At 33.5% G+C, this 23,053-nt stretch overlaps 1 protein-coding gene across 1 annotated transcript; it reads left to right on the top strand.

The window, feature by feature from the left end:
• Positions 1-16,448: 16,448 nt before the first annotated feature.
• On the top strand, positions 16,449-18,832 carry LOC145814642 (photosynthetic NDH subunit of subcomplex B 3, chloroplastic-like). The gene is made up of 6 exons (XM_082911616.1): positions 16,449-16,590; positions 17,518-17,579; positions 17,707-17,817; positions 18,089-18,145; positions 18,486-18,548; positions 18,710-18,832. Exons 1-6 carry the CDS (start codon positions 16,533-16,535, stop codon positions 18,830-18,832), a joined length of 474 nt encoding a protein of 157 aa, XP_082767742.1. The 5' UTR covers positions 16,449-16,532.
• The last annotated feature ends 4,221 nt before the right edge of the window (positions 18,833-23,053 follow it).

Here is a 23,053-nt window from a genome sequence, read left to right as displayed (position 1 = left end):
TCACCTTGAAGAAACTTTTTCTGAATGGCATTTGCATACTTTACCATATAGCTCGGTATAAAATGTGGAGGAGGGTTCAGGAAGACCTCGGTCTCTTGGCTATGACCGAGCTGCGCCACGGCTGCCTTCCACCCACATTTGAAAAATATATCCTTAGCAACTTCGCACTGCAGGATATAGGTGGCTTCCCCTTCTTTGTAACTGCGGTCTTCCATATCTTCCACCTTCTTCTCCAGCTTGGTTATCTCGGCGTTCATCATCTTCTCGACTTTAGCAAGCTCACGCAGATAACGGTCTTTCAACTCGGTCAAGGCCTTTTGTTTGTCCACCACTGCCGAATTTACTAGCCCGGTGAGTTAGCAACTTCTGATTGAAGCTCGACCATTTTTTGTTTGACTTCATTTAGCTCAGCCGTCTTACTATCGACCTTAGCCACGGCAAGCCTTGTCGTCTTGCGCAGCTCCAGCACACGCTTATGTGCAATATGGTTTTTCTGCATGGCCTGTATGAGGGCAGTAAGCAACTTTGAGTGAAAATCGAGCTAACAAATAGACAAAGGGAGAAAACAAAGGAAAAAGTACTCACCAACACCATCGATTTGGTGGCCGAGCAGATGGCTTTAAGCTCGGTGAGATGGTCATGATGTCCCATGTCAGGAGGCAAACACACGCTCTTGGCCAGGTTGAAAACGAGCGTGTGGTCTTTGTCTGCCACCATTGAATCTGTGTCTCTTATTGCTCGATTCCGATATGATAACTTCGGGGCCCACTCAGAAGAGCTAACCCGATCAGAATGCTCAGGTTCTGGGCTTGGCAAAGTGATTTGTGGAAACACGGTTTCATCCTCATCTATAAGGCGTGGCTCGGTTGTGGAAATCCGAGCACGCTTGCTTGGCCGAGATGATGATGGCTGAGAGGTTGGAAGAGCTACCACGGCCTCTTGTGTTTGGCCGGCTTGTGGTACCTCGGTTTGATGTGTCTTGGTAATAAGGGCCCTTACTGCTCTCTTCTTGGCCATTTCTTGTTCTGCAGTTAATGGGATCAGGTTGATTTGAGGAAGTGTTGGATCTAGTTCTAGAGAGGGTTCCAGAAGGAAATCTGTCACTCTGGTTTTCCTTCTACTACTGTATCTGTATGTCGGCTCAACGTTGAGTAGCTCGGCCCAACCTCGATCGTGATATCTTAGTGCGGCGCGGAGTGCATCAAGATTGGGGTAACTGTACTGCGACTTTAGATGGTTCAAGTCTGGATAAGGAAAAAAGGACAATGATTAGTTCGGTTCAAAATGAGACCAATGGAGTAAAGAAAGCACAAAACTGAGCCGAGGTATATATACCGGCTACTTCTTTATTCTAGTTAATCCAGTCTCCTGGTATTGGGGCTTCTTGGTCTTCGAAGTTGCCCGAGACCCAGAAAAAATCATCATCATTTACATCTTTGTCCGGGGTATTTTTGATTATTTTCTCTCGGCGACGTCTTATTCTTAAATAGTATACCCAGCCATCTTCATTCTGGCCGAGGGAGTACTGGTGAAAAAGCTCGGCTAAACCGAGGTTGAGGCCAAGCTGGCGGTTTAGCTCGGCGATGCCATTTATTATTCTGTGTGAATTTATGGAAATCTAGGTAGGGCAAAGTCTTGTTTGTCTGAGGAATTCACAAATAAAAGGCTCTACAGGGAATCGGAGTTTGGTTTCTACAATAGAAAGAAGGGTGAAGGGAACGAAGCCCGGTTTACCCCAGGGAGTAGTGTCTAGTTCGGCTAAACTAAGGTGAACATCATCGGGGATGTTGTAGTCCCTTCAGAACTCGGCCATAGCCCCTGGAGAGTTTACCAAGAATCTATACATCCCCATGTGGACTTAAATTACGTATAATTTAGCTCGATGCTGAGATGACCCTTAGTATCTCGGCTGAGCATGCAATGGTGTGCCTGGCCAACCTAGTCAGTCTGCAAAGTGAAAAGGAAAAGTGTTAAGCACAGATCGATGGACCGTGCTAAAAGAACCAAAGGCAAAATAAATGGATTCCTAGCTCGGCTACGTGCTATGCCATCTGTTCTTAGCTCGGTTGAGACGAAGGACTTCAACATGGTTAAGTGGAACGAGAGGTTCCTAGCCCGGTTGATGCTTAGGATGTGGTATTCTTGGTTCAGTTTTGACTAAGTCAAAGAGCTGGATTGGTCCCAAGTGATGGCCCGATCATTGGTTAAGGCTTTCTAGTTCGATAGTACGCACACCTAATACAGTTCCGTAGTTCGGCTAAGTGAAACAGAAAGTAAGACCTATTGGAACTTAATCTAGTTCGGCTGGGTGCACACCTTAAGTACAAACAGGTTCCTAGCTCAGTGGGAATTTTATTTTGGATCAAACGCGTCGTTCTTCAGATTGTTCGTGAATACAGTGGTTCTATTACGTAGTGTTTTCCTAGAAAAATGGAAGCAAAAATAGTATATGTGTTTTGAGAAGCGCACGAGTACTATGCTACATACTTCATAAACTATACAAACAAAAAGGAAGTGGGGTTGAGTTACTTACAGTTTGAAGACAAGAGGATGAAGATCGAGGTCGCAAAGAAGAGCTTCGCAGGCACTGAGTTTGGAAAAATGGAGGCTCAGAGAGAGAGAGAGAGAAGATGATGAATAGTAATGGTGGGTTCAAAACGTATGGTTTTTGTGTAAAGAGAGTGAAAAATGTGGGACTGTTCAAAATTCGCAAGATACAAAGTCGGCGTTGACAGCTGTACTTAACAAGTAGGGACCTGCCACGTGTCTATGGAATAGCAAGCGATTCAGATGACAATGTGGCTGAAGAGACGTTTTTTGACCGAACCAATCGGTAGCCCGGCAGCATTTAGCTCGGTTGAAAGGGTAAAGTTTTTAGCTCGGCTAGTAACAGGTAATCCCAATCATGCTATGCAGATGGAATTAAGGGGCAATTGAGAGGGAGTTTTTATGTGCACTAGGGCCGAGCTAGGCCAAGGCGTGGTAATGGGCCGTTCTGTGGGCCGCGGTAAAAAGGACAAAGTGAAAGGACATTGTAATTAGCTGGTCCAAGACGGATTGTAGTCACTATGGTTGGAGCGGTGATAATTAGCTTGGTCTTGGAATTAGGAGCCGAGGTATCATGGCTTCTTATAGTAGACCTCGCTCTGGTTAGCGTGGTCAAAGCTTGCTGTAAGTTAGCTCGGTCTCAACAGACAAAACTGAGGTACAAGTGAAAGGGGAGCCAAGCTCCATGTTGTATATGATGGTGTTGGATTAAGTATGACAAAGGTTCAGTGTTAGCTCGGTCGCATTGTCATCCAACCGAGGTAAAACCATCTCACTTGGTTTAAGCAGTGAGGGGGGTGTTGAAGGATAATCATTATCTTTCAGGAGTGTGATTCCTAGAAGGACTCTATATGGAGAAATAAGAGTCCTACTAGGATTATGCCATGCAGAACCCATAAAAGCTCACAACATAACCTTTGTAGAGGTAACACAACTTTGATTCTCGAAATACACAGAGCTTTTTGTCTATTTGTCTATTTTGTTGACTTAGGAAACGGAGAGGTATCCGGCACACACCCGCCGGCTAGCTCACGTTTGTGTTTTCCGGGGGCGAAGCGACGACGTACGAAGGAGCGCAGACTTGATCAACAGGATTATACGATAACATTATTTCATGCCCGTACACATAGTATAAGAAAATCTCTGAATCGTGCATTTTTTGATCTTATCACATCATTATCAGCATTTTGTTATCATACATTTTTTAGTGATCTTTTTATAGTGAATGTTGTTGTTATTAGAAGCAATCGTAATTTGTATTAGTTGATTAGTTTTCACAATTTTTTAACAGGGTGATGATATTTCATAGATCCTTGAAGGTGCATTTGATTTCTTTTGTATGTTGTAGGTCTGTTTTAGAATCATATGTTGCAAAAATGAGATAAATTTATATAAAACTAACAAATGAAAAGAGTGGGTTTGAGATGTGGAGTATAATTTTTTTTTTTTTTTTAACCATGGACCACAGAAGAACATCTTTTGAATATAAGATCCAAACAAGGCATATATAGTCGGTGATACTCCACTAATTATTTTTTTAGGGTATCACTTATTTATAATTTATGCTTTATTTAATATTTTTATTGTAGAAAATTTGATATAGATGCATTTGTGGATATGAATCATGTAAGAATTTGTAATTCTAGTTAGATTTTCCATAGAAAAGAAGTAGATGATAGTACTACATGGTTTGGGTATTTGTGTAAGGAAGTAGGAAGTAGGAAGTAGCTTTTTAAGTTGACATTTGTATTTGGAAAAGCTATGTATGAAGAATTCGTAGAATCTCTATATTGATGCTTAATCTGATGTTTCTTTTGCTTTGATGATATGGTCTGATCTAATCCTGATTTGTTTGATTGATTATATTTGTGTTATTTGGAAATGTAGATGCCAATTCAGTTGATTGCATTGTTCAATTTATTTTGATTCGCTTGTTTTATTAGAGTTGAAAATTCTAGCATCATATTTCTTATTTTTAGTATATCCTATTTTTTAAGCTTTTACCTTTTTTTCTTTTTTTTTTCCCCTCATTCTTCTTTAGTTCTTTTGCACCATGGATAGGAGTTGCCTGCAACTTCATAATAGAAGGTCACCTCAGTACATTGATGGGGTGAGGGAATTTATCTTGTTTGCTCATGATCATATAAAACCAAGGGCAGATAAGATTTGATGTCCATGTTATAGATGCAACAACCATATTCAAAAAACCATAGAGGAAGTTGAAATTCATTTGTACGCATATGGGGTGGTCACAAGTTACACTAGGTGGGTGTATCATAGGGAAGGTTTTGAGTTGAATGATAATGATGACTCACAAAATGAAAATGACGAATATCTCGACAATGTGACAGAGAAGTCAAATAACCCCAATACTGAGGTGCGAGAAGTTATTCATGACAAACGAAGTGGAACAACCATATTTGGTTATGTGGGAGAAGCATCTAGTAGTTGTATTTACTTAGTAGTTGTGGTGGAGAAACAAATAAATTTGCAAGATTAATGAGGGATGTAGAGCAAGATTTGTATCCGAATTGCCAACAATTCTCCAAACTATCATTCATGGTTAAGTTGCTACATCTAAAGATATTTAATAGATGGAGCAACAAATCACTCATGATGTTGCTGGAATTGTTGAAGGAGGCACTTCCTATTGGTGAAACACTTTCATGCTCTTACAATGAGGATAAACAAATAATGCAAGATTTGTGCCTCAACTATATCAAAAAATACATGCATGCAAGAACGATTACATACGTTTTTGGAAGGTGTATGAAAATAAAGATGAGTGTCCTACTTGCAAAGCACCAAAGGTTCTGCGATACTTTCCTTTAAAACCAAGGCTACAAAGGCTATTCATATCAAGGAAGACGGCTACTGATATGAAGTGGCACAAGGATAAATGTCTAGGTAGATATAACTTCAATTACAATCTATTCATTGAATAGTTGAATGCTACAAACAATGCTTATGACACTAACCTTAAAAATTGGAAATGATACTTTTGAAATCTCTGTTAGTTTATGATATACAATCAAGATATTACATACTAATGAATCATAGCATGGTATTTGTTTGTTATTGAAATATCTTTTGATTAAGCCTCTTTGAATGTGATGAGCATTTTTTTTTTCTCTTGGTGTAGTTGAATTTTAATTTGGAGATGAACACATGGTCTGGTGATGTGTTTCATATTTTATGTTTGGTTATTGTGAAATCAAGAAAGGAATATAAGTTGATGTTCAAACTAGTATTTTTAGAGTAATTGTTACAAAATCAAAAAGCCAAATAAATAAATAAATAAATAACTATCAAACTTTTAGAGACCAATTTTAGTTGTCTCAAAAAAATTATAACCTTTACACATCACTTTCATTTGTCCCAAAAAGTAAAACTTTTAGAGACCACTTTCATTTGTCCCAAAACCTAAAACTTTTAAAGACCAATTTATGTCATCTCAAAAATCAATTTTTTGTCTACATAACTACTTCATTTGCTCTGGACTGTAATTAGACTTTTAGAGACAAATTTTGATTGTCTCAAAATCAAAACTTTTTGCAACCACATATTTTTGTCTCTAAAAGTCTATTTATAGTAACAAATGCAAAATTTTGTCTCCAAAAGTCATTTTTTGACTTTTCCGGACAGGCCATTTGGGACAACTTCGCGAAAGGAAAAATTAGTTGGCTAAAGTTTTTTCCAACAAATATTACACTTTTAGGGACGGAACAAATTTGTCCCTAAAAAGCTGATTTCTTGCAATGACTCTTTTTTTTCTTTATTTATTTTCAAGGTAAAATTTTACAAATTTTTATAAAACCCGTTAAAATCTTGTGAATTATTTCTCTATACCAAATCAACAAAACTGAATGGTAGTATGTGGTGTATTTGAGTTTATTAACCAACAAAACCAAATGGTTGAATGGTTTGGTTCAATATTAAATTTTTTCTCTATTTGACCAAACTGAACCGCTTATGCCTTAATTCAAAGTTTAGATTTCAGATAGAATTAATTCAAATATATTAAGGTGATCTTGAAAAGCCAAAGGTGTATTTTGTGAGTTGGAAATTTTCTTTCTTTCTCAAGATTCATGTAATTTTTTCAATATATTTAGAACCTCTAGCTTCACTTATTTTTTTTTTAAGGTATACCATATCTATATTTTATATCTATGTATACACTATGTAAGAGGGGATTTTTAAGGAGAAGTATTCTCATAGCCCTAATGTCTCAAATTAAAATTCTTAAATTTTTATTTTAAATAATAAAAAAAAAATCTATTCGCTAGCTCTCATTTAAGCATTAAAGAAAACTCAATATTCCTTGATTTATGGCTTTTAGAAAAGTAATTTAATCTATTTCAAAATTAAAATTTGAGAGCTAATAAATATGACAAGTAACCTATTAATTTAAATTTAAAGTTAGCACAATATGAATTTAAAATTATAATGATCTATGTCATTATTTATGAGTTTTATAATGAACTAGATTTTAAAAAATAATAATAATAAACAATAAGATAAGATAAGTGTGTCAACTCTAGAAAAAATTTATATCAAAACCTCAAATTCACATCAAGTATGCATATTTGATTATTAAAATTGTCAAAATTAATGATTTTATTGATAATAAAAAAGTTCATTATATTCTAAAATAGAATATATGTATTTGTTTATTGGTGTAGAAAAAAAAATTCTTCATTTTTTGTTTTATTTATTTTTAAATCTTATTAGTTTGCCCATCAACCAATAAAATTTATAATTTATAATTGCCAACTCTATCACATAATTTATGGTTTGTATTGTGATTTATTTATGGATAAATTACACTTTGTCCTTTTTATGTTTGGCCATTTTCTTACTTTGGCCCTTCATATTTTAATTTACTCCAAAAGCTAATTTATATCTAAAATTAGACAAAAAAATGACGCATTAACAATCACGTGACATAAGAAAATTTTATTACTCAAATCCTAATCTCTATATAATAATATATTTTTTATGTTATGTGGTAGTTAACGTGGTAGTTAGGAGTAAATTGGAAAAAAAAAACCTTGAAACATAAAAGGTCAAAATGGGAAAAAATAAATTTCAACTGCTACAATAAAAAAATGACAAAACATAAAGGGACAAAGTGTTGCCCTTTATTTATTTAGAGCATTGCTATTAACCGCTACCTTTATTCTTTGAACCCCCACCTTCTTCATTTTTTTTTTTTTTTAATTCCAGTTTTGTCTGATTCTAAAATTCCACTTTTACTCTCATTCCTATTCTTCTAATCCTAATTTTCCAAACTCTAACTCTAATCCTAATCACCTCCAGCAATACCATCATCTTCGACAACTCCTCATCGCCGCAACCACCATCATCTCCAACCACCCCTCACTTTTACAACCACCACTCCCTCTGTCACAATCAGCCACTACCTCTAATGATAAGCATATAGCGACCTCGGTCTTTTCCCATTTGATTATTGTATCCGGACTTAGGTTCCGTAGATTCTGTCATTGTATAATTGTTGTTGTTGTCCTTTATTTTCTCATTTGGAGTTATAGGATGTGTTGGGCGGGTTTGTTTCAGGTTGGTTGGGTTTAGAAACCAAGTGTTGTTGTCCAGTATTTTGGATCTTCGCTCGAGCGAGGAGTTGTTCGCTCGAGTGAGCTGTTGTTTTTGGTTCTTCGCTCGAGCCGGGGTTTGATCGCTCGAGCGAGGGTTTGCGTCTGGTTTAGACCTGAGGGCAGGGCTTATTCGCTCGAGCGAGATTTTCTTCGCTCGAGCGAGCGAGGTGTATGTTTTCGAGTTCCTTGCTCGAGCGAGCATTCTGTCGCTCGAGCGTGCTCCAAGGTTGCAGACCTGAAGCATTGCATTCTTGGCTCAAGCGAGCATTTCGTCGCTCGAGCGATGTTCTCTTGTGTTTGGTCGCTCGAGCGACCATGTAATAATCAGCTCGACCCCCGTAATAATCAGCGAAGTGGCAATCTTGAAAGCATTAACATCACAAACTTCTCTGCATGGTTCGATTCGGGTTTGGATTCGCATCTAATAAACTCATAGCCTCACTGAAATAAAAGTGCAAAAATAAATACATCTGAAAGGAGTTTTGTCAAACGGGGTTGCCAAGAATAAAAACCTAACATATATGTTATGTGTTTACATACATTATTTGTGTGGGAGGAGATAGGGGATGTACTCCACAGTTTAGGGGAAGATAGGGGATGGACCTCTAAACCGGATTTTGTTTGGGAGGAGATAGGGGATGAACTCCATTAGCATCACTTTTATGTGTGCTTATTTATATAGAAGTGTTTTTATTGATACAACACTAAAATGTGTATCAATCTGGAAGTATGAAGTGTTTTGATTTGAGCTTGAGTCTCATTTGTTTGTTGACATTGGAAGAATGTGAATATGATATATATAATTCACTGTTGTAAGTTTGGCCAGGTTCTGAGCCATATTGATAAAGTTGGAAAGTAAAACGTGACTTTGACAATAGTGTCATGAGACTGTAAAATGAAGTAATTGATTATATTGGTTAGCCATCTGTTGAATGCTATTGCTTTATTCATTGCTTATATGTGGTTTAGTATATTTCTACTGGGCTGTGGCTCACCCTTTATGGGAACATCATTTTCAGGTTCAGGTGATAAGCTACCTCCAAGGACCTAGCTTGGAAGGACTTGGATTTTGAAGACTATTTCTAGTTATTTGTTTTTCATTGTTAGTACATGTAAACACTCAAGCCTAGGGCTTTATTTATATTTGAGATAGAACTCATACTTTTGTGTCCAAGTGTTGGCTTGGAAAGATGTAAGCCGTTAGGGCATTTAATTTGATGTTACATGTAATGCTTTTGTTTAGTAAGACTCTGATGAATATTATAAGGAATTATTAAAGTGTTTTCTTTAAATAATGCATGTCAATGATATATATAATGGGTTAATTTTTAGGGCGTTACAAAGCACCTCTAGCCCTACTGTAGATCTGAATTAGAGGAGAGAGATCGACCCATTCAGCACTGTGTTGCCAAATATTCAGGATTCGTTTAGCACCATGTTGTCGAACCCACTCTGCCATCGTGACCTTCCCATCTATTGGGAGAGTGAGTGAGCAAGAGAGAGAGAGAGAGAGAGAAAGAGAGAGAGAGAGAGAGAGAGAGAGAGAGATGAAAATCTAAGGTTTTCAAAAGAAAATAAAAAGAAAAGAGAGAAGAGAGAGAAGGAGAAGGGCAAGACATATGACCATGAAATCACTTGCCATAGCTTGTGATAGTGGTTTTAATAGGGGTGTACATGGTCTGGATTGGTTCGGTTCTGAGAAAATCCAAGAACTGAACCGATCCTAACGGTTCTGTGATTTTGAGAACTAGACTAGATCGTTACACTTGTAAAACTGGACCAGAACCAAACCGAAAAAACAGTTTGGTTTCGGTTTGGTTTACGGTTCCAAAAATTTTTATTTATAAGAATAAATTGTTAATATTAGCAAAATAATTTCTCAAACTATTTACATTTAACTCATGATAAAAACTAATAATATTAAGGCATTACTTAATATTACATATCTATACCATCCTAATATCATTAAAATTATAACAAACCAATTAATAAAAATAAAACTTGATATTTTATATATATATATCACTACAAGAAAAGTGGGCTTATGAGACGAAACCAAGGTTCTGAAAAGCAGTTGTGGTCGCTGTAACGGTAGCGGTGGCACGGTTGCGGTTGCGGGGGGTGTAAAGGCCGCAGCGTGACGGTTGCGGTTACTAGAACTGTGAATTTTTTTATTTTTCGCACAATTTGTAAAAAACTTACCGATACGCATATTTTTTTTTTTTAGAATCATATTTATTGAGTTTTAAAATAAATTTTGTTAAATTTTTCATAATTTTTAAGTATGATCCAATATATTTCATATTTTTAAATCACTAGAAAATGGATTTTTTAAAATTTTATTTCAATAATTAATGACTTTATATGTCATAAATCCATATTGCACTTGTGGCAATTTTTTTTTTTTATTGGACTTAGATGTATAAAATTATTTTTAATTATTATACTTGTGGAAGCATATGTACATTTTAACTCAAATAGTTTTTAAAAAGTATACATTCTTAATTGAAGAACTTGACAAAGTACATAACATCATAGCATAAATCACAAATAACAGAGAGTAAATTTTACATAATGTTATTACTAAAATTAGGACAATAATGCACTTGTCCTGCTTGATGTGCTAAATGTTGTTTGAAACGCGTAATCCCACCTTTAATGTGATGTCCACAAAATTTGCAAATAATACGATGCCTAGTGCCTTCAACTTGAGTTTCAAATTTCCAACCAATATCATCACTTGGGGGTTTATCATTGGCACCTTTTTGTCGTGGCATTTTTCAATTTCAATTCTGCATCATTGATACATTTTTTTAATTTATTTTAAATGTTTACAAAATTATTTTTCAGCAAAACTTGAACTAACTAAATAAACAATATTTACATTTATTAAATGAAATGATTGTAAAAAAAAATGCAATAATATTTAAAATTATTTATAAAAATTTATAAAATGCAATAATATTTTTAAATGAAATGATTGTAAAAAAATATTTAAAATTAAATACTAAGTAAAATAATTATAAAAAAATGCAACCACTATTTATACATTTGGATTTTACATGCCAATGTAATCATATAAAAATTAAAAAATAAATTATAAAGATATTTTTAAAAAAAGAAAATTTTGCCATAAAAATTGTTGTCACAACAAATTGTCATTAAAAAAAAATTGTTATCACAACACATTACAATAACAAAATAAAAAAATATTTATAATTAAATGTTAAATAAAATGATTATAAAAAAAATTCAACCATTATTTATACATTTGGATTTTACATGCTAATGCAATTAGGAATAAAGACATTTTTTATGGCATTGTTTGAGCTATTGTTTTTATTTTTATTTTTTTATTTTATAGAAAGACATTTTTTTAAAAAATAAAATAAATTTGTGCCATCAAAATTGTTGTCACAACACATTACAATAACAAAATTTTAAAAAAAATTATATTTCAAATTAAATACTAAATAAAATAGTTACAAAAAAATGCAACCACTATTTATACATTTCGATTTTACATGCTAATGTAATCATATAAAAATTAAAAAATGAATTATAAAGAATTTTTTTTGAGGTATTGATTTTTTTTTAGAAAAGATATTTTTAAAATGAAATTGTGCCTTTAACAATGTTGTAATAACAAAATAAAAAATATTTATAATTAAATATTAAATGAAATGATTATAAAAAAAAAATACAACCACTATTTATACATTTGGAGTTTACATACTAATATAATCATATAAAAAATAAAAAATAAATTATAAAGAATTTTTTTGAGGTATTGATTTTTTTTTTCTTTGAAAAGATATTTGAAAAAAAAAATAGTGACTTCAACATTGTTGTCACAACACATTACAATAACAAAATAAAAATATTTATAATTAAATATTAAATGAAATGATTATAAAAAAAATTACAATCACTATTTATACATTTGGAGTTTACATACTAATGTAATCATATAAAAATTAAAAAATAAATTATAAAGAAAAAAATTCATACATAATTGTTTTTTAAGCTTCAATCACTTCAGTATTTATTATCTTTTTGAATAACCTGCAAGAAAAAAAAAATCAATAAAAACTGACATATATACAATATATTAATACAATTATAGGTGTTATGATTTTTAGATATTATAAAAAAATCAATAACTAATTATTATATATAAAATACTAAAAATAAATACATAGCTCCATATATATATATATATATATATATATATATTTAAATTAAAATTGCTAAATATACTACATAAATTTTGTAAGTTTTACAAAATTTAAAACCCAAAAATCATTGTTAAAAACAAAAAAATAAAATAAAATAAAAATGGTCAGTTGGAGACCACGGTGGTCCACACAAAAAAAAAAACAAATGTTATATTATATATCTTCCAAGGTTAGCAAATGTGTATCTTCCCCAGGAAGGAAGCTGAACAAAAAAAAATTAAAAAAAAAAAAAAAAAAAAAAACCAGATCAGAGGCGCTTCGTTTTCAACACAAAGGGGCAGCCGGAGACCAGTGACTCTCAACACATAACAGAGGCAGCTTGAAGATTCAACACAGGTTCATCTCCTCTCTTTTCCCTCTTCTCTCTTCTCTCCTCCTCCCTCTTCCCTCTTCTCTCTTCTGTCTCTCTATTTCTCACTCATCCGTATTTCTAGATCTGAAAATTTGTGATGGAATCTCACCTCGAAGTGGTTCATGTGCTGTAAAGACAAAAGAGAAAAGCTCAACAAAGGTGTGTACCACATCTTCAGAACCTTACTACCACATCTTCTGCCTTTTCTTTTTCTTTTTCTTTTTTTAAATAATCAGTGAAAAAAGCCCCATAACGAGTGTAACGGGCCGTTACAGTTACGACCGCTACGTCGGCCGTAACGGCCGATACACTTGTGAATTTCAATCACACCGCAAAATCGGGGGTAACGCGTGGTGCCTATGGCTGAAACCGTTACGTAACACCGCATTTTTAAACCTTGGACGGAACTTTTTGCGACGGCACATTTGCCGTCGAAAAAAATAACTTTTTGCGACAGCATAACTTGCCGTCTCAAAAAATGTGACTTTTTGAGACGGCACAACTTGCCGTCGCCAAAAAATGTGACTTTTTGAGATGGCACAACTTGCCGTCACAAAAAATAGAGTATTTGCGACGGCAGAAATTGCTGTCGCAAAAAAAAAAAAAGAGTATTTGCGATGGTACCAGTTGCAGTCGCAAAAAAAAAAGAGTTTTTTGCGATTGTAATACATACCGTTGCAAATATATATATATATATATATATATTGTGGCTTTAAGACGGCTTCATATATATATAGTCATAAAATGGTTTAAATAAATGCAACAGTATTTTTCTGTTACAAAAAAAAAAATAAAAATGACGTCGTCGTACTCTTTTGAACATTTCTCTTTTTACCCATTTTTTCATCTTTCTATCTCTCTGACTCTGTCTCTCTTCTCCTTCTCTCTCTCACTCATAACTCTTCTTTGTCTGTTTGTCTATCTCTTTCTCTATGTGTCTCTGTCTCTCTTGTCTCTCTCTCTCTCACTCATCACTCTTCTTTGTCTGTCTGTCTCTTTCTTTCTCTCTGTCTCTGTCTCTCTCTCACTTATCACTCATCACTCTTTTTTGTCTGTATGTCTGTCTCTCTCTCTCTCTCTTTCTCTCTGTGTCTCTCGTCCATCTTTCTTCTCTTTATCTCTCTTCTCTCTCTGTCTCTCTTCTCTTTATCTCTTTCACTCTCTCGCTCATCTCTCTCTGTCTCTCTCTCTCTCTCTCTCTCTCTCTCTCTCTCTCTCTTTTCATCCATTTTTTCATCTTCCTTTCTCTCTTCTATTTCTCTCTCTCACTCATCACTCTTCTCTGTCTGTCTGTCTGTCTATCTGTCTCTCTCTCTCTCTATGTCTCTCGCTCATCTATTTCTTCTCTCATCTCTTTTCTCATCTCTTTTCTCTCTCTGTCTCTTTCGCTTATCTCTCTTCTCTTTATCTCTCTCACTCCTCTCTCATCTCTCTATCTCTCCCGCACTTTTAGCGACCACTTTCTCTCTTTCTCGCTTATCACTTTGTCTCTCTCTCTTTCTCTCTCTCTCTCTCTCCCCTATATGTCTCTCACTCATTTCTTTCTCTCACCACCCATCTCCTCTACCACCTTTACCACTACTACAAACGCCATTCCACCACCACCACCACTACTTCCACTGTCGCCACTTCACCTCTACGACTACCATTACTACTACCATCACCACCACTCCACTACCACCACTACCATTACTGCCACTACTACTATCATTACCTCTCTTTCACCCCTGCCACTCCATTTACACTACCACTATCACAACTTCACCACTAATCTCTTTCGCCATCGCCATCACCATCACCATCACTGCAACCATCATCTCTTATCCACAACCTTCACCACTACTACCGCTCCATTTCCTCTACCACAAAAAATTAGTTCTTGATTTTTAGTAACAAAAAAAAAAAAATAGGCCGCAGAAAAATGTTTTTCATTGACTATAGAAAATTAACTTTTATTTTAGTGGAAAATATTTTTCATTAAAATATTACCCCTACTTCTACCAAATAAAAAATAATAATATTTTTTTTAATTAAAATAAAAGTGAAACAAATAAATTTTCAATCTTAGTAACTAAAAAAAAGGGAATTTTTTTTAAAAAAATTCATTAACTACAAAAAAATATATATTTTAACAAAAAATAATTTTTTTTTACGACGGCAACCCTGTCGCAAAAAAAAAAAGAAAAAAAAATTAAAAGACATTATTTTATTATTTAAATTTCCTTTATGACTAAAAAAAATTTTATTTTTTATTCCCCTCCAACAAAAAATCCCCAATCTCTTCTTACCCCTCTCTCTCTCTCTCTCTCTCTCGCGCGCGCGCGCGCGCAATCGACGGCGAGCGGCGTCGGAGCAGCCCTGTTGTGAGGCCGACTCGTCACTCGATTGTTTGCGAGGCTGCTCCGAATAAGAAAGCCAATTCGGCTACGAAGAGAGCTCGTCAAGCAGAGAAGAGGCGTGTCGACAACAAAGCTCGGAAATCCGAGGCGAAGACTCGGATGAAGAAGGTATTTTATATGTGGGTTTGCTTGTTTCTTAATTGTAGACTAAAGTGGTATTTGATTATGTTGAGTTTTACAGGGTTATTTCAGTTTTGAATTCATGTTTAGGCTTCTTGATGATAATGTATTGAATTTGCTTTTGTGTGTGTGTGTGTGTGTGTGTGTGTTGGGGGGGCGCTTGGGGAAGTAGATTATTGGGGGTTTTGGCTCATTTTCTTTATGCAATTAGAGTGATTGAATAATTGTGCATTTGTTATAATGATGAATTGTAATTTTGGTGGCTTTCCTTTTGCTAAAAACTTGGATCTTGAATTTGTTATAAGGGGAAGGAAAAGTAAGGGGAAAAGAAAGGAAAAGGAAATGAAATGAGAGAAGCTAATTTCTTACTTTTGTTTGGTTGGCTGAGAAAATTACAAGAAATTGAATAAGCATTTGTTTGAAAATCCTTTTTTTATTTTTTATTTTTTTTTAATTTTTAAATTCTATTGCTCGATTAGCTCAGATCTAGCTCTGTTTTTCACTTTCCATACCTTTTTTTTTTGATAAATATGTATATGCTCTCTCTAAATGGATAATTCCATATTTAGTTGGATAAATGAAAGTCGAACTAATAATTCGGTCGAACTAATAATCTTTCATATTTATCAAATGGATTTAATTGATTTTTACTTAATGCATTTAATTTTTAGTATTGAATTAGGTTATAAAATATTACCTCAGTTGACATTTGACTCTTGTAATGGAATTAAATGAATAAGAATGAAAATTAGAGTTTTTAATAATAAAAAAATTAAAGCCTAGGTTATTTAGATTTCACTTAACATTTTAAAATTTAAGTCATGACAACTTGTGAGCACCTGAATTGAATTGAAGAGTTACTACACTCCATCTATACCTTCGCATAGGGCAGAATCAAGGGTGGAATTAGAAATTATACTTAGGAGGGGCCAAGGTAGAAATTTCACTCTCTCTTTGTTCTTTCTATATACATATATACTGGTACTGCTCCATATATATATATATATAGTGTTGATTCATTCAATATCTTATATATCCTGTTCATATCTTGATTCATTCAATTTATAGTGTTGAAAACACAAAAAATAGGGGACATTAATTTTGTTAGTGTTTTTTTTTTTTCTTTTAATTTGAATTGTTAAATTTACATTTGGTGTTTTGTGAAGGCTGGAGATTGAAAACTTTTGTTATCTTTCTTCTTGTTAGAGTTTAAAACATCAAAAGAAATGGAAGTCAGATCCAAATTATACCAAATCATGGTATGACAGAGGTGCAAAAATTTGTCAGGCTGAAAAGTTTAGGAAGGGTGCTTGTGAAAAGTAAGTGAAAGTTGCTTTCTTTCTCTTTATGTGTTCTCTATTCTTTTCATTAATTTTCGCAATGGCTAGTCATTGACACGAAGATGTAATCAATATAGATTTTAGTTGTAGAAGAGTTTCATGTAATCTGCTTGTTTCAGTACCAAGGTTTAAACTATGGAGGTTCTACCCTGCCTTATGGATGAGAACTCTGCCTTAGGGAGGGAAGAAGAGGTATTGGTGGGATGGGGATAGTGTGGCTGGGGTTGGTTGTGGTTAAGATATTTGTGTTAAAATTTTCAAGATATTTGTGTTTCTCAGGAGCTCTGTACGACTTTTGAGTCATACAACGCCACAAAGTTTTTAATTTTTCTTATTCACACAAACGTCATATTGAATTTTTCTATTGTTGACCTTCGAGTCGTACACCCCCATAAACCCTTAATTTATCTTATTTTCACACATCATATTGAGTTTTCTTATTGTTTTTTAGTACCCATCATGTTCTGTTAGCGTCCTAAACAGAATAAATTATTATTTTTCAACATGGTATTAGATTCTAACACATGGATATATAATCATGAATATATATATATATATATTGTATTTGTGTGTATATTCTTCTCATTTGTTTTTGTTCTCTCTAATAAACCAGCCTGGATTTCAATAGATTACCCATAATTCTATTACGCAACTGTTTTGGTTCAAAGCTGAATATTGTTTTTCAATTTAAAGATCGACATAAGAAGAACAAGAAGAATCAAAACCCAATAATTTTTACCTCGAAAGGTATCCCAAAAGTGAAGGAGTATAATGTAAATTTAAATTTGTGTAACATGAACTACATCTAAACTGATGTATTCCGCACATTTTCTAAGTAATTTTCCGAATAATTTTTCCAGGTACGTATTGTTGTTGAATTTGAAATGTGTTGGATCTATCTCTCAGGAATTAATGGAGGCATGGAACCACCTGAGGAACCACCTGCTGTCAATTTTGCATTTGTCAGTGTAAGTTCATATGTTGCATTTTTAATTCTAGTATCTACATGTAATTTCTTTTTTTGAGGAACGATTAATTTATGTGCTATGTAGGTGTGCAATGGAAGTTTGCTAATGAGTTTTGTGTTTTTTGAAGTCTGTGTTGCTTCCTGATGGAACACCGGATGTGCACTTTCGAGTAGCTTGTGGTGGGCAGAAACTTAGGGACATTATGTTGGATTCTAATATTGAATTGTATGGACCATATGTAAGTAAGGCCTCCCTCTCTCTTTTCACATTCTGCAACTACATTAACAAGTTTTGAAAGTGAAGAAAGGCTCAATCGTTTTGTTTTGAAAGTGAAAAAAAAAATGATTAATTATACCCACTGTTCCTATAATTTGCCTCTTGTGTCCATTTTGTCTTTGTAGTTCATTATATCAATTTTGCTTGTCAATTTATTCAAAGTGATACACTGAAAGTGCAGTGTTTGAGCTAATGAATAGCTGAAATATGGTTTATGCGTTTTGAATTTTCAGTCCAGACCTCTGCTAAATTTTGGAGAAGGAGGAACTTGTGGGACATGCATTGTAGAGGTGAGTTATTGATTTCGAATTTATTATTACTAACCAAGCAGAGTCCTAATCATAATTCTTAAAAAAAAAAAAAATAGCACAAAAAAGTAAATGTGTTGCCAAGTAAGATGAATTTGAAACACACATTGATTTTTTTGCGCACGTTTCTATAAAGTTGTGCATGTAGCATTATTACTTATAAAAATGATGTTATTATCACTGACATCATTTGGGTATAGTTTCATAATTGTTGGTGCAATCTCACGTGGAAGGTTAAGAAATGTGACAATGCATCACTTGTGTTGTGATGGTTTTTTATTTTTTATATTCTAAAGATTTTTTCTTTTTTTGTCTTTGTTAGGTTGTTGAAGGGAATGAGCTACTAAACCCTCGAACAGACAAAGAGAAGGAAAAACTTAAAAGGGTATTTAACAAATCATTTGCAGTCATCTAAATATACCACTAAAAATATGTAAAATAAAAAAAAACCTTTAATTCTATGAGTCTATGATGTTTGTGTTAGTTTACTTGGTTCGGCAAAAAACGTGTCTAATGTTTGTGCTAATTGTACACAACTAATTGCAGAATCCAAAAAATTGGAGGCTTGCTTGTCAGACTACAGTTGGAAAACCAGATTCGAGCGGCTTGGTTTGTAGTCCATTGTCTTCCATTTTTAATGAATTATTTGATTTTAAAACTTTAGTCTAAAGTGTATCTTATTTATTTTCTAAGAAAAAAAGATTTTCAAAATTTCACTGGATATTATTATAATTATTTTTATTTTATTTTAAATATAATTGTTGTTTTTGTTCTGTAGGTTGTAATCTAACAACTGCCTGAATGGAAAGGGCATGAATGGAATTATAACAAAGAACCTCCTTCAGAATCAGAACCCTGAGATTCATTCATTCATTCATTTAATTATGTACTTTCTTTTGTTTTACTAACTATATACTTAAATTTATGTAAATCTTCCTTTTAAAGAAAATGCACACTAACTAAATCTTTGTTTTCTTTTGCATCGGTTATTCTGTCATCGCAAATAGTATTTATAGTAGCTTAAGAGTGAACAAACAAAAATGTTAGACACAAAAATCACTTTTTTTGGGAAGTTCTCTTGTCGCCAAAGTTCTTCAATATTCCATTATTTCTCATCAATTTTAACGTATTTTGATAATGTATATATAGGGACGAAATCCAAATTTCATCATCAGAAAGGCAAAAAAAAAAAAAATTTATTATATCATATATACAAGCACATATATTTATCTAATATGATATATAAATTATTTTTTATTTTATTTTATTATTATTTTTTTGAGACGGCACCTTACTCACCGTCTCAAATAGGGGTTTTTTGCGACGGCAGTAATGCTGTCGCAAAAGATAGGGCATTTGGCTGAAAATGATGACTTTTAGCGACGGTGTAATTTGCCGTCACCAATAGTACTTTAGCGACGGCAACAAGTGCTGTCTCAAATAACCCTTTAGCGACGGTACTTGTGCTGTCGCAAATACCCCTTTTAGTGACGGCAAAACAGTGTCGTCTCAAAAAAAGTCAGATTTTCATGCGTTAATGGCGACGGCATTTTTCCGTCGCAAAAAGGTTTCTTCGCCGTCGCAAACCAAAGGCGACGGCGTCATACCGTCGCTAAAGCCTTTTTGCAACCCCCTCTATTGCGACCCCCCACGTGCCGTCGCAAAAGGCCACTTACAGTCGCAAAAAATCTTTTGAGACGGCGTTTTGGGTATTTGCGACGGCATTTTACCGTTGCAAAAAATCAATTTTTTTGTAGTGTATTTTTTAAAATTCGGTTCGATTCGGTTCGGTTCGGACCGCGGTCTTTTCATAAAATCCATTAACCGAACCGTTTTTACGGTTCTCATATTTCTTAATCCGAAACCAAACAAATTCTTAATAGAACTGAACCAAACCGTATGATTCGGTCTAGTTCGGTCCAGATTACCGGTTAAACGGATTTTTGAACAACCCTAGGTTTTAATTGTGGCCATTGTTGATGGGTGTTTCCTCTTGCTCTGTTTCTTACTCATACTTGATTGGAATGCAAGAAAACAAAGAAAGAACATAGAGTTGGGGTTTGGGTTTGGGTTTGGGTTTGAGTTTGGGTTTGGGTTTGGGGTTAGGGGTATAGTTAGTATTAAAATGGGGGTTCAAAGAGAAAATGAAAGGTTTCATTTTGTTGAGTGGGGGGTTCAAAAAAATGGGTGGGTCAAAGTAATTAGGTGGGGGCAAATAGTAGCCCTCTTTATTTATACATGTAAAATAGAAAAATCCAATATCTATCTATACCTATTTCACTATATGTAACTAATCTATGTCTCTATTTTTTTTCTCCGTTAGCCATCATCACTATCTGTAACTAATCAAACTATATTGAGGTGATGCTAATTTTTTAACAAAAATATAAAATAGATGAATCAATAGACAATATAGAAAGATTGGAAATGAAAGAATAGTGAGTAAAGTGGAAGTTAGAATGGGCAAGATTTAGACACGAATTTATGAAATTTACATTATTATTTTACAAGTTTGAAACAAATTTCACACATGAATTTTATCCATTGTTATCTATTTCATGCTTTCTGTATTTTTATTTTTAACCTCTCTCATTTTCGTTTTACTCATAATACATGATATTGTTTGCAAAAATACACACAAACAAATTCAATAAATTAAAAAAGAAAAAAAATACAACCATATTTCACACGAAGAAAGCAAAGATATTTTAAAAAAATTAAAAACAAATCTACAATTTGTTATTTGAGTTTACAATTTTTTTAATTTTTATATTAAAAAAAATACACATAACAACTCAATTTATTTATTTTGAGGTTTTTAGTTTAAAGTTCACTACAACAAAAAACACAAACGGCGACTAAAAAAAAAAAAATCGTCGCTGAAAGTGCATGAAATGGCGACTAAAATGGAATTAGTCGCCGAAAAGCAGGGTTTTAGCGACTAAAATGAAGTTTAGTCGCCGACTATAGGGTTTTTAGCGACTAAAGTTTGTTTCGTAGCCAAAAGTCACAGTTTTTGGCGACTAAAATACTTTAGTAGCGAAAAGTTATGGTTTTGGCGACAAAAAACAGGTTTAGTCGCTGATTATAGCAGTTTTGCCGACTAAAAACAATTTAGTCGCTGAAAGTGGGGGTTTTGCCGACGAAAATCCATTTTAGTCGCCCAAAGTAGTGGTTTTGGCGACGAAATTTCTGTTTAGTCGCCAAAAGTGCTGATTTTTATTTGAGGACTTTTTTTTTAGCGACAAATAAATAATTAGTAGCCCAAAATAATACAATTAGCGACTGAAAAATGGTTTTAGTCGCCAAAAGTCGCCTAATTTTTTTTTTAGAAAATGATTTATTTTTTGACAAAAATTATATTGAATTAAAAAAATTATATTTATAAATATTATTTTGTATTAATTGCGGTTAATATAGTATATAAATAATATATATTGCATATATGATCATGAGATGATGTACTGGCATAGTGGAGGGAGTGTTGTGCAAAGGGTTTGGCGTGTGCAAAGGGTTTGGCGCAAGTTCGAAACCTGTTGGGAGCAACAGCGGAGGCAAAAAAATTTTTTTTCCTGAAAATACTTTCAGCGACTAAAATGAATGGTCGCTAAAGGTATAAATAATAAAATAAAAATGAACTATTGGCGACTAACAGTTTAGTCGGCAAAGGTATAATTTCCAATAAAGAAATTGACTATTGGCGACGAAATCTTTAGTCGCTGAAGACATATATATTGGCGACTAACAGTGTTTTAGTCGCCAAAGGCATTCGCGACCGTTTATAGGCGACAACACGGGCGACTAAACTTTTTAGTCGGGAAAAGTGAAATTTTGACATTTGGCGACTAAAATAGGACCTTTGGCGACTAAAAATTTAGTCGCCAAAGGTGTTTTTTCTTGTAGTGGTTCCTGATATTAAGATTTTATAAAATCAAAGACATGCAAAATTTTCATAATAGTTGAGGTCCCTTAACATTTTCACAAAGAAATTTTTAGTACAGAGAAATTTTGAGCATAGAGAACTTTCGATTCACAGAGAAAAATCAGAGTGAATGAGAATTTTTTGTGTTATGATCACAGAAAAATTCAGAGAATTGTCACAGAAAAATTTCAAAAAATGAAGAATAGTGATAATGATAATAGCAAAAAATAGTAGATTTTTTTGTGTGCTTATTTTGGCTTTTTTATTTATTTTTTAGATTCTTCTACACAAGGGGGAAAAAAATTGACATAATTTTGAGAAAATATCACTAAAGACCAAAAAAAAAAAAAGAAAAAAGAAGTGTCTTATTTGGGATTTCCCATACAGCTGGCATTCTTTTCAACTATATAATTTAGGAGGGTCATTTTCATGAAATTCAAAAAAATTACTTAATTTTTTGAATTTATTCCATGAGATTACAAAGTACACGAAATTATATATATCTTGTTACATATTTTTTTAGCTATGTTGCGAATTTTTATAATAAATTTATCAAAAATAAAATTATACGTTTTGTAACAATATTGCATATTTTTATAGTAATCTTACACTTAAAATACACAAACCAAAAGGATTTCGATTTTAAAATCGTTTGTGTATGTAAACAAAACTTATTGTGTGCGCATTTTTTTTTTACCAAACAAAGGTGTGGGAACGTGAAAAACATTTGAAAGATAAGGACCCAAGATTCTCTCCAGTGATATTTCTAATAATAATTCTTGAAATAGTGATTTAAGGATTTGTTTGATTAGTAGAATTATAGTGTAAGATTGGAATTGTTAGTTTATGGACTCACATTTTCATATTTGGTTATATGTTAATCGAATTGTATATATGATGAGCATTCAATCTCATGAAATTGACAAATTTTTAATATTAAAAGGAGAGGGATCATATTCTCAGGCAAG

The sequence above is a fragment of the Camellia sinensis genome, unplaced genomic scaffold (genome assembly GCF_055761805.1).
Source record: "Camellia sinensis isolate YWXY unplaced genomic scaffold, ASM5576180v1 Unanchor12, whole genome shotgun sequence".
Classification (NCBI taxonomy): Eukaryota; Viridiplantae; Streptophyta; class Magnoliopsida; order Ericales; family Theaceae; genus Camellia; species Camellia sinensis.
Note: the sequence above shows the minus strand (reverse complement) of the source record. Positions and strands in the feature narration are given on the sequence as shown.

Coding starts and splice junctions, on each gene's coding strand:
- LOC145814642 (XM_082911616.1), top strand. CDS start 16,533: ATGACAGAGGTGCAAAAATTTGTCAGGCTGAAAAGTTTAGGAAGGGTG. Junction 18,146..18,485: donor GTGGGACATGCATTGTAGAG/GTGAGTTATTGA, acceptor TGTCTTTGTTAG/GTTGTTGAAGGGAATGAGCT. Junction 18,549..18,709: donor AGAAGGAAAAACTTAAAAGG/GTATTTAACAAA, acceptor AACTAATTGCAG/AATCCAAAAAATTGGAGGCT.